We start from the raw sequence: 12,012 nt of genomic DNA on the forward strand, positions 1-12,012 counted from the left end.
AGAGATACAAGACTGTTCAAAAAATTTGGGAAAAAATAGAAGGAAAAACAAAGTGTGAACTTTTTGGCAACGTTCGGCATTAAGGGGTCCAGTATAGGAATTAAAAAGCCAATAAATAATGGCCTGTTGAAGCCTGCACTGCCTTCCTTTCTCAGGGGTCATATCGCCTTTTCACTCTCTTCCAGGCATTCTTCTCCAAGTTCATCAATTTGATTTATCCCAGAACGCTGTGGTGTCAGGGGAAATGGCAATCAGCATTTTTCCCCCCGTTCCTCATCTCATGTTTTTCCGCTGCCGGCCGGCGCTGCCCGCACGGCCAGAGCAGCAGCTGCTGCTTCCACTGCCAGCCCTGCTGCCTCCAGCAAACCCCTGCCTCAGAACACACCCTGCTCTGCTCCTTGTTTTCTTTTTAAGCTGTTTTCTTGGAAAAAAAAAAAAGACATATTAGTACTTATTAATCAGCGGCTGTTACAAACAACCCCCGCCTCCACACCCTGTGCCGCAGGAAGAGATCCTCCAGCTGCAGCTTTATTTAGGCAACTACAATTCTCAGTGTATGCAGATTTGTCTCTGGGTTTGTTTTTTTTAAAGTCTTTTGTTTTTATTATCACTAAAAAAAATGCCTCCTCCTCAGCACACTTCTTTTCAGCAGCAGTACCCTGAGAGCTTAAAAACACCTCCTCAGACAAGCCAACCCCTGCTAATGTTATCACTGCGTATTTTTAATTTCTCCATGACAACTTGCAGCTGCAATTACAGAACATGAACAAAAATCGACTATTCATATTTCTTAATGAATAAGCATAACAGATAAAAGATTATTATTCATTTTGCCTTTATCATGTAATGAATTTCCTGGATAAAGGAAATTGCTCGCAGCCAAGAGGATGAGTAGCAGCAACAGGAGGCCTTCAAAGTGCTCATGCCTAGTTAACCTCCTCCCACAATGAATTTTTCGTCCTAGTCCCAGAAAGACCCCAATCCACCCTGCTCAGTTATTGACCTGAACACATTGGACAGACATAAATAAAATATATATTCCTTCCTTCTTCTGCAGGAAAGATTATGGCCATCAATAGCTGATTTAGCCCTTCAATAAACTCCAGCTGCAGTTGATGCATGTTCCCATCAGTTCAAGCACCTAACTGGGGCAGACAGTATTTAATGCTTTAATATTTTACTTCAATTAATTATTTTAATAGGCAAAAGGTTTCAAAGCTGCTCATAATTCAATAATAGTGTATTTTAAGAGAGGTATCCAATTAGTTTCTCCTTTTTTGTTATCAAATATATATATAACTTCACATACACTTTTTTTTTGAATGTTATTTATTGAGCTCAGCCTTCTGTGACCTTTTCACCGACCTCATCTGGAAAACCTTTCTGCCATTTTAATTAACCCAGGGTACTTTTCCAGCCTGAGTTATTGATCTACACAGTTTCACCCTGCAGAGCACTCTCAGATCTGGAAGCCCTGCAGGTGCATCAGCAGCACACCTTTTCCACACAATTGTACATACACCCTGAAAAAACAACAAAAATATGTCTCAGCCTATTATCTATTACTGTGACAGCTCAAATGGATTCAATCCAATCAACCAGAGCTGGGGATGGCTGTCCTTTGGTGGGTGCACCTCCTACCATAAAAAGCACAGCACTGGAAAATCAGTAAGGTTTCAGATGTGAACATCTCACCTCTTTACAGAAGAACCAAAGCAGCAGATCCCTTCTCAGTCAGATTTTACACTGCTTCTGCTGCTGGCACCCCAGGGAGCTGCTCAAGCTGGAAATCAAGCCAATGGGTCAAGAGTGGCTCCAGTTGTCCCCTGCCTGACAGGGATGTTTGGGTAGGAACACTGTGGATGGCTGGTCTGGGGCTAAACCATGTCAAGGTTCCCCCACATAATGCTCTGGGAAAGGTTTCAAATGAGGGCTGGATGGAAATAGAGGCTACCAAGCCCCACACCAGCTTGATCCTGAAAGTTTCCCAAGAGGTACCACTCTGTTTGTGGGAGCTGAAGAGTGCAGCTACGGGAAGCAGAAGCCAGCTATAGCCTGATGCTGATGGAGGAACAGAGGATGGAAATGGACACCTGGGTGGGACAAGTCCTCATTCCCCACAGGCCTGGCTTCAGTCACACCTGGCACCCTAATGGCAATTTTAAGAGCTTACTCAGGTGCAAAGGGTCACCCTGAGAGGAGGTTCCTTCTGACCAAGGCTGGATGAGACTTGGAGCAACCTGGTCTGGTGGAAAGTGTCCCTGTCCATGGCAGGATGAGATGTTCATGGCATGGAATGAGATGATCTTTAAGGTCCCTTCCAACCCAAACTACTCTGTGATTTCTATGATTTCAGGCTCTGACACGCAGAAAGACGTCAAGCACAAGGATATAAACACAGACTGTCTAAGAGGTGTTGGGTGTGGTTGGGAAAGGGAAGCTGATCCCTGTAAATAACAGTATTGATCAGAACACTGGAGTTCATGGGAATTAGGATTGCAGGGCACTCAGGCAGGATCCTCCCTGCAGGGCTGTGAAGACCTCAGCTGCCAAAAGCTGACCTTGGTGATGTTCCCACGATGAGGAACACCCAGACTCTGCCAACAGCAGATACTACAGCAGCACGGACAGCTTCCACTTGTATCTGCAACTGGAAACAAGGCAGGCACAGGCAATTCCCAGCAGGAATGCTTCCAGCTGAGGATGGTGATAGAGCACAACTCATCTGCTGTCCAACCCTGCTCATAACTCCAGCAACACCACCCCACCAGTGAGCAGTCAGAAGAAGACTGCTGCTGGAGCAGATTCCCTGTCCAAAGAGGCTGGTACCCTCCATGGTGACCTGTGCCAGAAACACTGAGATCATGTGCAAGCCAAAAACCTAAATGCCTCAATTAAGGTCACCCATTCGTTACCAAATGAGCTGGCCAGGCATCTCCCAGGGATGTGGCCTCCTCTTTTACGAAGTGCAAAGTGGAAAGCATTTAGCAGGTAGACTATATTGTTTTTCCACTTGTACTTCTCCTGGAAACAAAGGGGTTCCTTATGTGCTCTCTGCCTTCAGCTGAGATTCACATTGTGCTGTAACATGGCTCCTTTGTAAAATCAGGGCTTGGGAACAGCACATTTTTTGGGCAAGCCCCCACGCTGGTTTGTAGCAGTAACAGATACTGCAATTACAGGGCTGTTTCTGCTGAAATACAGCGTTCCTTGGTGGATTGGTTCATTTGGGTCCAGGGAACACATGTAGGCAGAAAACCCTTATTTTCTGACTGAGTAGGTGTGTGACTTGTCTATCAGATGCTTGTCTATCAAAAGGTGCATTTAGAGATTATCTGGGAGGGCGTTAACAACACGAGGTGATGAAAACAAGCACCGTGAGCACTGGGCTGGGATGGGAGCCCAGCAGATCCAGACTGTTCACATCTGAGAAACAGAAACTGGGCAGCCTGGTAAAAGTGTCCATGTGGCACATGGATCCCTGCAGAGTGAATTTAAAAACAGATATTACCGATCATTTGGTTCTTAAAAGTGATTCATAAGCCAAGAGAGCTTGGCTTTGGGAGACAGCAGTGGGATGGGGTCAGGAGCTCCATGCTCAGCATCTGGCTCTGGACTGACTCTGCAGAAAGGAGTGGCTTGCCCAGGACACAAGGGCTACTGCAATTGTCCTTTTTTCCAGACACCATCCACATGCTTTCCTTTGCAGATATAGGGGAAATGGCTTTGGCCACCATTCAGCAGTTCTCAAAATCCTCAAGTCCTTAATGCTGGAAGGACCAGGCTGCAAAACACAGCAGCTGACCTGCAAGCATGAAATGCAAAGCTTGGCTTTGCAGCTGATCCCTCAGCTGCTACTTAAAAGCCGTGTTGTTTTGCAAAGCCCAAAACCTCATACTTTCTCCTTATTGGATTAGAAACCGGGGGGGAAAAGCACATTACTGAAGTTCCTGAGTACAACTGGATATCACTAGCAATGAGTTCCCAAGCCAGAGCTGTTACTGACACACAGCAGTGCTCATGCTGGCCACACCACCACTTCTCCTCACGTTTATATGCTCCCTGCTCAAGAAGCATACAGAACAGGCATCACCCCAGCATGCCAAGAGGAAGGGAAGGCACAGCTCCAAGGGACAGTTGTGCATGGAGAACCCTGCCCCAGCACTGCACATCACGAGCCACAGACCCATCGACCACCACAAAGCCTTTCAAAGGCAACAGATTTAATGTCTCTGACAGGGGGTACCATCTCCTGACTACATCCTGATAGCATCCAGAGAGCAGCTCAGATGAAATGCATTAGTTGTCCCAAGTACAGCAACAACAAATGCTGTGATAAATCTTATAAGCTGCCAGAGACCTTTTTATTGTTCCTCAGGCTCACAAGTTTCCACTACTTCATAAAGCAGCAGGGAGGGGATACAGCCGTCTTCCATCTGAGGGGAAGGCATAAAGCCCAGGCAACATCAGTGGGCAGAGGTCTGCACCCACCCTGAGTCTGGGGGGCTGGGGACACAGCCATTCACCTCCCCAAATCCCAAAAACTTGTCAGCTGCTGGAATCTGGGCAGAGGGACCCAGGGAAGGTTACCTGCTCTGGTTTCACAGGCTAAAAACAGCCTGCTGCACATCACAGGCAGGATGCAGGGCTGGATGGAGGTTGCTCTAATTTCTTCTGCATCACTAACTCAGAAGTGAAAAGGCTGCAAAGCCCCATTGGGAGCAGTAAATGGAATTTCCTTAAAGCCTGGGGAAGATAAATGTTGAGGAATGTCTGGGGCAGCATCTCCTCTGAACCCATCCCTCCAGCAGCAGGGATGCAGGCTGGGAGCAGGGTGTGGGATCAGGGAGAGGCAGCATCTTGTGCTTCAGGGGCAAGCAAAGCCACACCAGACTCAGCAGCTCCTCTGAGCATCTAAGCTATCTGAGGAGCCACCAGAGCATCACTCCAACTCTGCAGGGATGGAGATGCCACTGTGACCCACCCCACTGTGAAGAGAGCCAGAGAGGAGTCCTGGGTCATGCTGGGGCTCCTCCTTTCCTCTCCAAATCAACCATCCCAGCCCCCTGCCCGGTGCACACCACCACACACAGAGAGTTTCATTACAAGCCTCGGAGTGACAAGGAGTGTTAAGCAGATATAAAGGACATCAGCCATTCACCCATCTGGTGGAAAGTCTAGTTGCTGGCGGAAAATAGAGAGGATTGTTATGGCAAGATCTACCATATGGCACCATTATGTGGAGCTTTGCAAGTGCTTTCTCTGAGCATGCAAGCAAGATTTCAGCCTTTGAAGAAATGCTGTATTGTTAGCCTGGATACGCAGGAGCCTCTTGAAAGAAGCTGTGGCAGATGGCACAGCTTTGTTCTCTTGGTTCGCAGGCAGTTCGTGCAAGCCCAGACTTCCTCCTCTCTGGGGCACAGTGATCACTGATCCTCCTGATGTGTCCTATGGGAGGAATGATGGCTCCTGAAACTCCTGAAATCCAAAGGATGCTGCCTGGCAGGTACCACACCTCTGCACGAGCCTCAGGATGCAAACACCGCCTACCCAAGCCGGCAGGACACAGCGGTGCTGTGCACGGAAAGCTGCACAAAATCATAAAGCATCGCCCCAGCCAGAGGAGCTGCAAATCAGTAAATCTTGCTGAAATACTCTGCTTTTGTTTGTGCCTCTCTGCCAGCACCTGCTCCTCCCTGGGTGGCTGAGCCTGGCCGGAGCCCCGGCAGGACAGGGGACAAAGAAAAGCCTTTCAGACAGGGCCGGTGCCTGCTTGAGCGACATCCCAACAATGCTGCAACAAAACCCATTCAGACCAGGCTGGGGGAGAGGCAGAGAAAGGGAAAAGGTTCCTCTGGGAGGAAGTGGTGATCAGTCATTGACCACAACAACAACATCTGCATCTGCCCTGAACCAGGGAAAAGCCCCTGGCTGCTGCATATGGCTGGCTGGGACAGGGAGCATCGTCCCTGCAGTCTGGGATGAAGATCAGGCATTTCTTATTGCTGAAATTTGTGCAAAAAATAAATTTAAAAAAAAAACAACCACCATTTCCCTGTTGTTCCTAATGCAACTAAGTGAAAAACACCTGCACAGACACAGAATAAACCCCTGACTATTTATCTATTCTATTTACCTATCCTAATTAAAATCCAAACTGTCCATCTAACACAAAACAGGCCAAAAAACAGACATTGGGAGAGCAGCCCAAGCCTTTAGCTGACCTTGGAGTCACAGCTGCTCAACGTCCCTCTGCAACTCAGGCCCTCATCCTGTGCTGCTGGCATGGGACAATCACCAATTTCTCACACTACGGATGTTTCCTGCCTCAGATCAACAAGGCACACGTAAAAACACACAAAGCTCAGGGAATATTTTACAGGATGGCTCCAAAAAGAAAAGGACTTCACCCTTTGATGTAAGGAGCAGGCTGGGATCTGCAGAGCAGGAATCCCACTCTTGTTGTTTGTGTCTGTGGGAGGATTGTCCATGCCAAGAGACCAAACCTACTGCTGCAACGTCCCCAAAGATACCCCCTATCCCAGGCTTGAAATCCTCCATCCCTCCCACTCTGATCCATGATGCCAACAAGTGGGGCAGAAAAGTCACAATTAATCTGCAAGAGAAGATTTGGCAAAGGACCAACTCCAGCTGGCAAAGCCTCCAGATCCCCTCCAACCCTTTTAACTTCCCTCAACCCAATGGGCTGAGCAGCCAAGGGCTTTGGAGGGAGCCTCAGTCCCACAGGGCAGGCACAAGCCATCCCACCCAGGAGGGCTGAGCATGATGGCATCGGGCTCCTGCAGGCGTAAAGATCAGCCCAGCACCTCTGAGTGCTTTCTCTGTCTCTCTTCCAAATGTTACACAGTGGGTTTGTACAGGAACAGTGGGATACTTTCCAAACCATTTAACTAATGCTGAAATTTAACACCCCACACCAACAGGTTACAGAGAGCAAGAAGGAGCCCTTGTAAGGATGGGGGGTGGAATTTGCAACTTCGCTCCCCTGAATGGGACTCTGCCTTCTTGAGCTTGGCTTCTCCCTCCCTCCCAGTGCTGGTTTGGGTAGAGATCTGCCTGATGGGTTTTTTGGGGAGCCAGGGGGTTGTAGCTGCTTGTGTGGGAGCAGGGTGGGCACCCATTGTCCCCTCCCTGCCTGGCTTCAGTCCCCAGGGAGGCAGCATGGCTCCTGCTGCCAACATGCCCTGGAGCAACAGCTGCCTCCAGGCCTTTTCCTCACCCTTGGTTGAGGAAAAATAACTGAAAATCTCCACAGCATGGAGAAGGACTGGGGAGCAGAGGGGCCACACCACAGTGTGCCCCAGGCTGGACTGGCTCCTGTCTTGCTGCACACACAGAGGTTCCCTGTGGCACTGCCACTGCACAAAGCATCTGGATGAGTTTTTTTGAAAATCCTGGGCTGAGGTGAGGTACACAGGCTTGGTGGGGCTCCAACAAATGCATCTCCAGAGATGCCCCCTTCAGCCCAACAAACCTTTGGCTGGGGCATGAGAAAAGTGATCCATGGGAAAGAATTTTCCCAGGAAAACCTGATTTAGCCAAGTTACCAGTGGAAAATAAATTGGGATGGAAGCAGCCACTTCACCTGAACAAACCCAACCTGACCAGAGGAGTCCTGCTGTAGAGACACTTCATCCCCACTGTGCTGCACTGCCACATCCTGCCCTTGGAGGATGTCTTGGCAAAACCAGCTTTTATAATACAACCTGGAGCTTTCCTCTACCAAAAGGCCCAGCTCAACAGGTCCAAGCTGCCTGGCATCTAATGGGATGTGCTGTACCTTGAGGTGTGACTGACCAGTGACATAATTCCCAGCTCCCTCTGTGCATCCAAGCACTGTAGGAAAACCTCATTTCACTGCTGAATAGAGTATAACAAAGTAGAACACCATCCAAAGTACCACACCAAAATGTTTTTGCTTAAAGGAAATTAAAGCTTTTTTTGGCTGTCAATCTTTTTCTTAATCCATGTTTTTTCAAGTTTTGGAACCAAGGGATAAAGAAACAATATCTTGACTTTCCAAATCTCAGTGTAGCCCACACCTGACAATTTCTGTGAAGCTGAGTGCCCAGCAAGTAAAGTCACTTGGCACCTATAGGGAACATTCTGCTTTACCAGCTTAGACCCAACCCCCTGCTGTAAGAAATTAAGAGTTTCTAATGAGAGACATCATCCCAAAGTGGCAGGACTTAGGGCGGAGCAGAGCTCAGGGTCCAGCAACAGCAGCCTCCCTTCACGCCAAAGTTTGCCTGAAAACTCAAAACCAAGGCTGGAGAGACCACGAAGAGGGGGTTGAGAGGGAAGGGGGAGAAACCCCAAAGCTCAAACTGAAATTAAGAAGTATCCTACTCACCACCAGCTCGGTGAACATGGCATCCAGCTCCTCCACCGGTGGCATGGGCAGCGAGGGCTCCATGGTCTGCAGGGCGAAGCTGCTGTCATTGCGCAGCCGGTACGTGATCTCGGGGTGGTCGCTGCTGCGGAAGCAGCAGAAGATGAAGGAGATCCCCCGGCCGCTCCTCTTCCTCGGGGCCATGGCCACAGTCCTCTGTGTCCCTCCCTCCTGGGCACTAGATCCTGCGGGGAAGAGAAGAGCGGAGGCTCGAGCAGCCGCCCCGCAGCGCTGCGCTCCCGTCCCGCGGTGGGAGGAGGAATCGAGCCACCCACGCGCTCGGCACCGAGGGGAAGAGCAGAGACAGTTTTCACGCCAAATATTTCTGCTCAGATTTGACGTTTACAGTCCTGGCAACCTTGACGACCACGCAAATTAAAAAGATGGATTTGCTTTGCCTCGTGCCAGAGCTGGCAGCGGCAGGGGTCACGCCACTGTCCCCGTGGGATGAGTCCTGGGCCCCACCACTGTTGCCAATCCCAGCAAATCTGCAACAACCTCCCCGTGCCATGGCAGCCAGGCCAGCCCCCCGCATACCCACACCTCATATCCCCTCATGCCAGAGGTATGGAAAATTCAGGAGACTGCTGTCAGAACAGCTGGATGTGCTTGGGGCCACCAGGTCCCCACCATGGGTGATTCAATCCTTGAAGACCTCATGTGGTTAAGCATGCCCCGAGCTAAAGACAGCAGCAGAGCTGAAAAAATATCCTGCACGCTTCTCCCAACTCTTAAACGTGTCCCTAAACATCCACCAGCAACCCCTGGTACGGCAGCTCTTTTTCATGGAAAGTTTTACTTGGCTTTAATTAGATAAACCTTACTTGCAGCTCCAGTAAATATTTACAAGACGCGATTTCAGCTGATAAAAATCACACGGTGCCGGTAGCTCAGATTTTCCTAAGCAGTGCTGACGTTGAGCATCGCTCGCCCCAGCACTGCTTGAGTTTTGCTGATTTCTGAAACTCTGGCTGAGGGCAAAGATCAGGGCAGGAACCATGTGTCCTGCCTGCCTAATGACAACAAGGACCAGGCAAAGCTGCCCCAAAATTGGGACTCTTAAGTCAGCGACACATGAGGAGGGTCACCAATGAGGAATGAGGAGTGTGTAGAAACACTCTAATGAGAAAAATCAACCAGCGAAGTAGGGAATCTTTCAAAGCCTAAACATTTGTCTTACAAAGTTACACACCCACATATTTTATCTCTGCAAAACAAGACACTAAGATGTTAAGAGACTGGACAAACAGCCAAGGTTGAAATATGGATGACTCAGATTTATTAACAAAGCTATGAAGAGACTCGGGGGAAAAAGGTCAGCATTTAGAAAGGAGTGTCTGATCTCCCTGGAGCCTGCCATTCCCTCCAACTATGGATTTATACAGCAGAATAAACAGCTGCTGTACCCTGTGGAGAGCCAGGGCTGGGGTCAGACCTGGGGTGAGACCCTGCACCACCACAGCATGGCAAACACTGCCCTCTGAAAGCAGGGACCTTGCAGAAAATCCAGGCTCTACCCACAGTTCTTTAACAGAGGATTTGACCCTTGAAATGATCTCGATGGCACGTTTTTAGCACATGGTGTAATCATCTGCAGAACCACAGCGATGGGAAACAGCTATTGGATCTTCACGCAGGATAATCCCAGGCTGTGCAATTGCTCTGTGCCTACCCTGGAGAGTCCCCCCCTTCCTGAAGGGCCCCAAATCTCATTTCACATTTTTTACATCTTGGATGTAGAAATATGCAGCCGCTGGAGGAATTTCAGCTGCCATGAAAGCTCTCTCATCACGGCTCCCCGGCAGCCAGCACCGCAGCAAATCCATTAGCAGCCGCCTGCTGGCATCCCCTCGGTGTCAGCAGGGTTTGGGGACCTGCTGCCGAGTTTCTCGCAAAAAAAGGGAGGGAAACAAAAAGCCAAAGGCACACGGATTTCTGTCCACTCCAACACGGGAGAAAACACTGCAGGTTTGAGTTTTAAAGAGCCACATGGAGCAGGGTGCAAAGGGAGATGCTGGTGGCTGCCCAGAGCTTTGTGCCCAGTGCAGGAGCTCTGTCCCAACCTACACTGGGTCCTTGGATGTGCAGTTTGGTCACTTGGTCATTCCATGGGTACAGCCACACCATTCCCAAAGCAGTGTCTGACCCTGATCCTGCTCCAGGAGCTGGTCTGGAGCAAACAGACCCAACTTCTCCACAGGGCATTCTCCATCCCCTTTTCAACACCATGTCGACCTTGTCCTTGAAACCTGCTGCTACCTCCAAGCTCTGACTTGGGCTTACAAAAACCTGTGGAAGGCTTTTATCAGAACAACATCTGCTCTTCAGAGATATGCACTCCTGACAATGTTTTATGAGGAGTCTGAATGGCAGACCAAAAGGCAAGGTTTTATTTTGGGGTTTAGAGCAGACAGCCATGTAGCAACCAAGACAAGGCACTTTTCAGCTGCTTCCAGCTCTGGAGCTATTGAGGTTCTTCATTTTCATCTATAAACAATTTAAAAAACCAAACCACCCTATAATGTAGACTGAGTGGGCTGTAGGTTATTAGTAACCAAGGCTAAAAAAAGGTTAGGGAGGGAATATGTTAGCTACCAGGCAAATAGCATTAAACCTTCAGAAGGCTGATGAATATTCATTGACATGATGGATCAAAATCAAAACACAGCTCCCTGGCAGGTCGTTGGGAGCTGCAGACAGCACAGCTTGCATCATCAGAACAAAGTCCAGCTACACAGCCTCCTCCCCTGCAAATCCTGCAGAAATTGGTTATTCAAGAAGAAAAAGCAGCAGCCCCTGGCAATCTGGAGGCTTGTGTTGAGGAGAACAGAAGGGACATGTTCTGTGCCGCATCATATGTTAAGTGTCCTGCTCCCACCTCCTGCTTGTACCTTTGACCGCTAATTAGATCAATAAATTTAAGTCAGATTGTGATCTGATGGTGCCTTCTGGCCTCTACTATTGAGCGGGCCTGAATAAATTAAGCTTAATTGCCCCTGTATGAACAGAGTCAGAGAAGATGGGTTGGGATGGGTCACAGAAGGAACCTGTAGCCAAGCCCAAATCTCAAGGCAGGACTGATGGGGCTGAATCATTCCCAAACAACTCTGTTTTCACAGAAACAAGGCTGAAAATGTGTGTGTGATGGGCTCAGAACTGGAAACCCAGACTGAAGAGAAGGAGGAGAAGGAGCTTAGCTCACGTGTGAAACCAGCAGGGATGGAGGCCACCCGGCTCAGTGATACAGAGATAGGAGTTTAGTTCTCCCCAGCCCCAAGAAGAAAAGCATCAAGCCTCCATCGCCCTGAGCAGTGTTTAAATGAAATCAGTCATTAGGAGAAAATTGGACCCTGGTGTAGCTTCCGCCTTTGCTTTAAGGAAAGGAGAGCAGCAATTACCACTTGCATATTCAACAGCCTCCTCAGCAAGCTAAATTAAACTGCGTGGAGCAACGAGCTGCCAAAGCCTGTCTGTGACCGATGCCCCAACCAGCTGGTTGGGAGCCAGCACCGGTATTGCAGCATTGCGGTCTGCAGCCTAAAAATACCCAACAAGGGCACAAACATATGCAAAGGAGTGTGCACGCTCCCCTTCACACC

General features: G+C 49.1%; 1 protein-coding gene across 1 annotated transcript in view; it reads right to left on the reverse strand.

Annotated features, from left to right (window-relative positions):
• DAAM1 (dishevelled associated activator of morphogenesis 1) overlaps positions 1–12,012 on the reverse strand; it is an 89,926-nt gene that overhangs the window by 44,225 nt on the left and 33,689 nt on the right. Inside the window, exon 3 of the mRNA XM_015631815.2 lies at positions 8,375–8,598. Coding sequence (XP_015487301.1) covers positions 8,375–8,557 — 183 coding nt within the window. The 5' untranslated portion in view covers positions 8,558–8,598. The remainder of the gene's footprint in view (positions 1–8,374; positions 8,599–12,012) is intronic.

The sequence above is a fragment of the Parus major genome, chromosome 5, assembly GCF_001522545.3.
Source record: "Parus major isolate Abel chromosome 5, Parus_major1.1, whole genome shotgun sequence".
In the NCBI taxonomy this organism is placed as follows: domain Eukaryota; kingdom Metazoa; phylum Chordata; class Aves; order Passeriformes; family Paridae; genus Parus; species Parus major.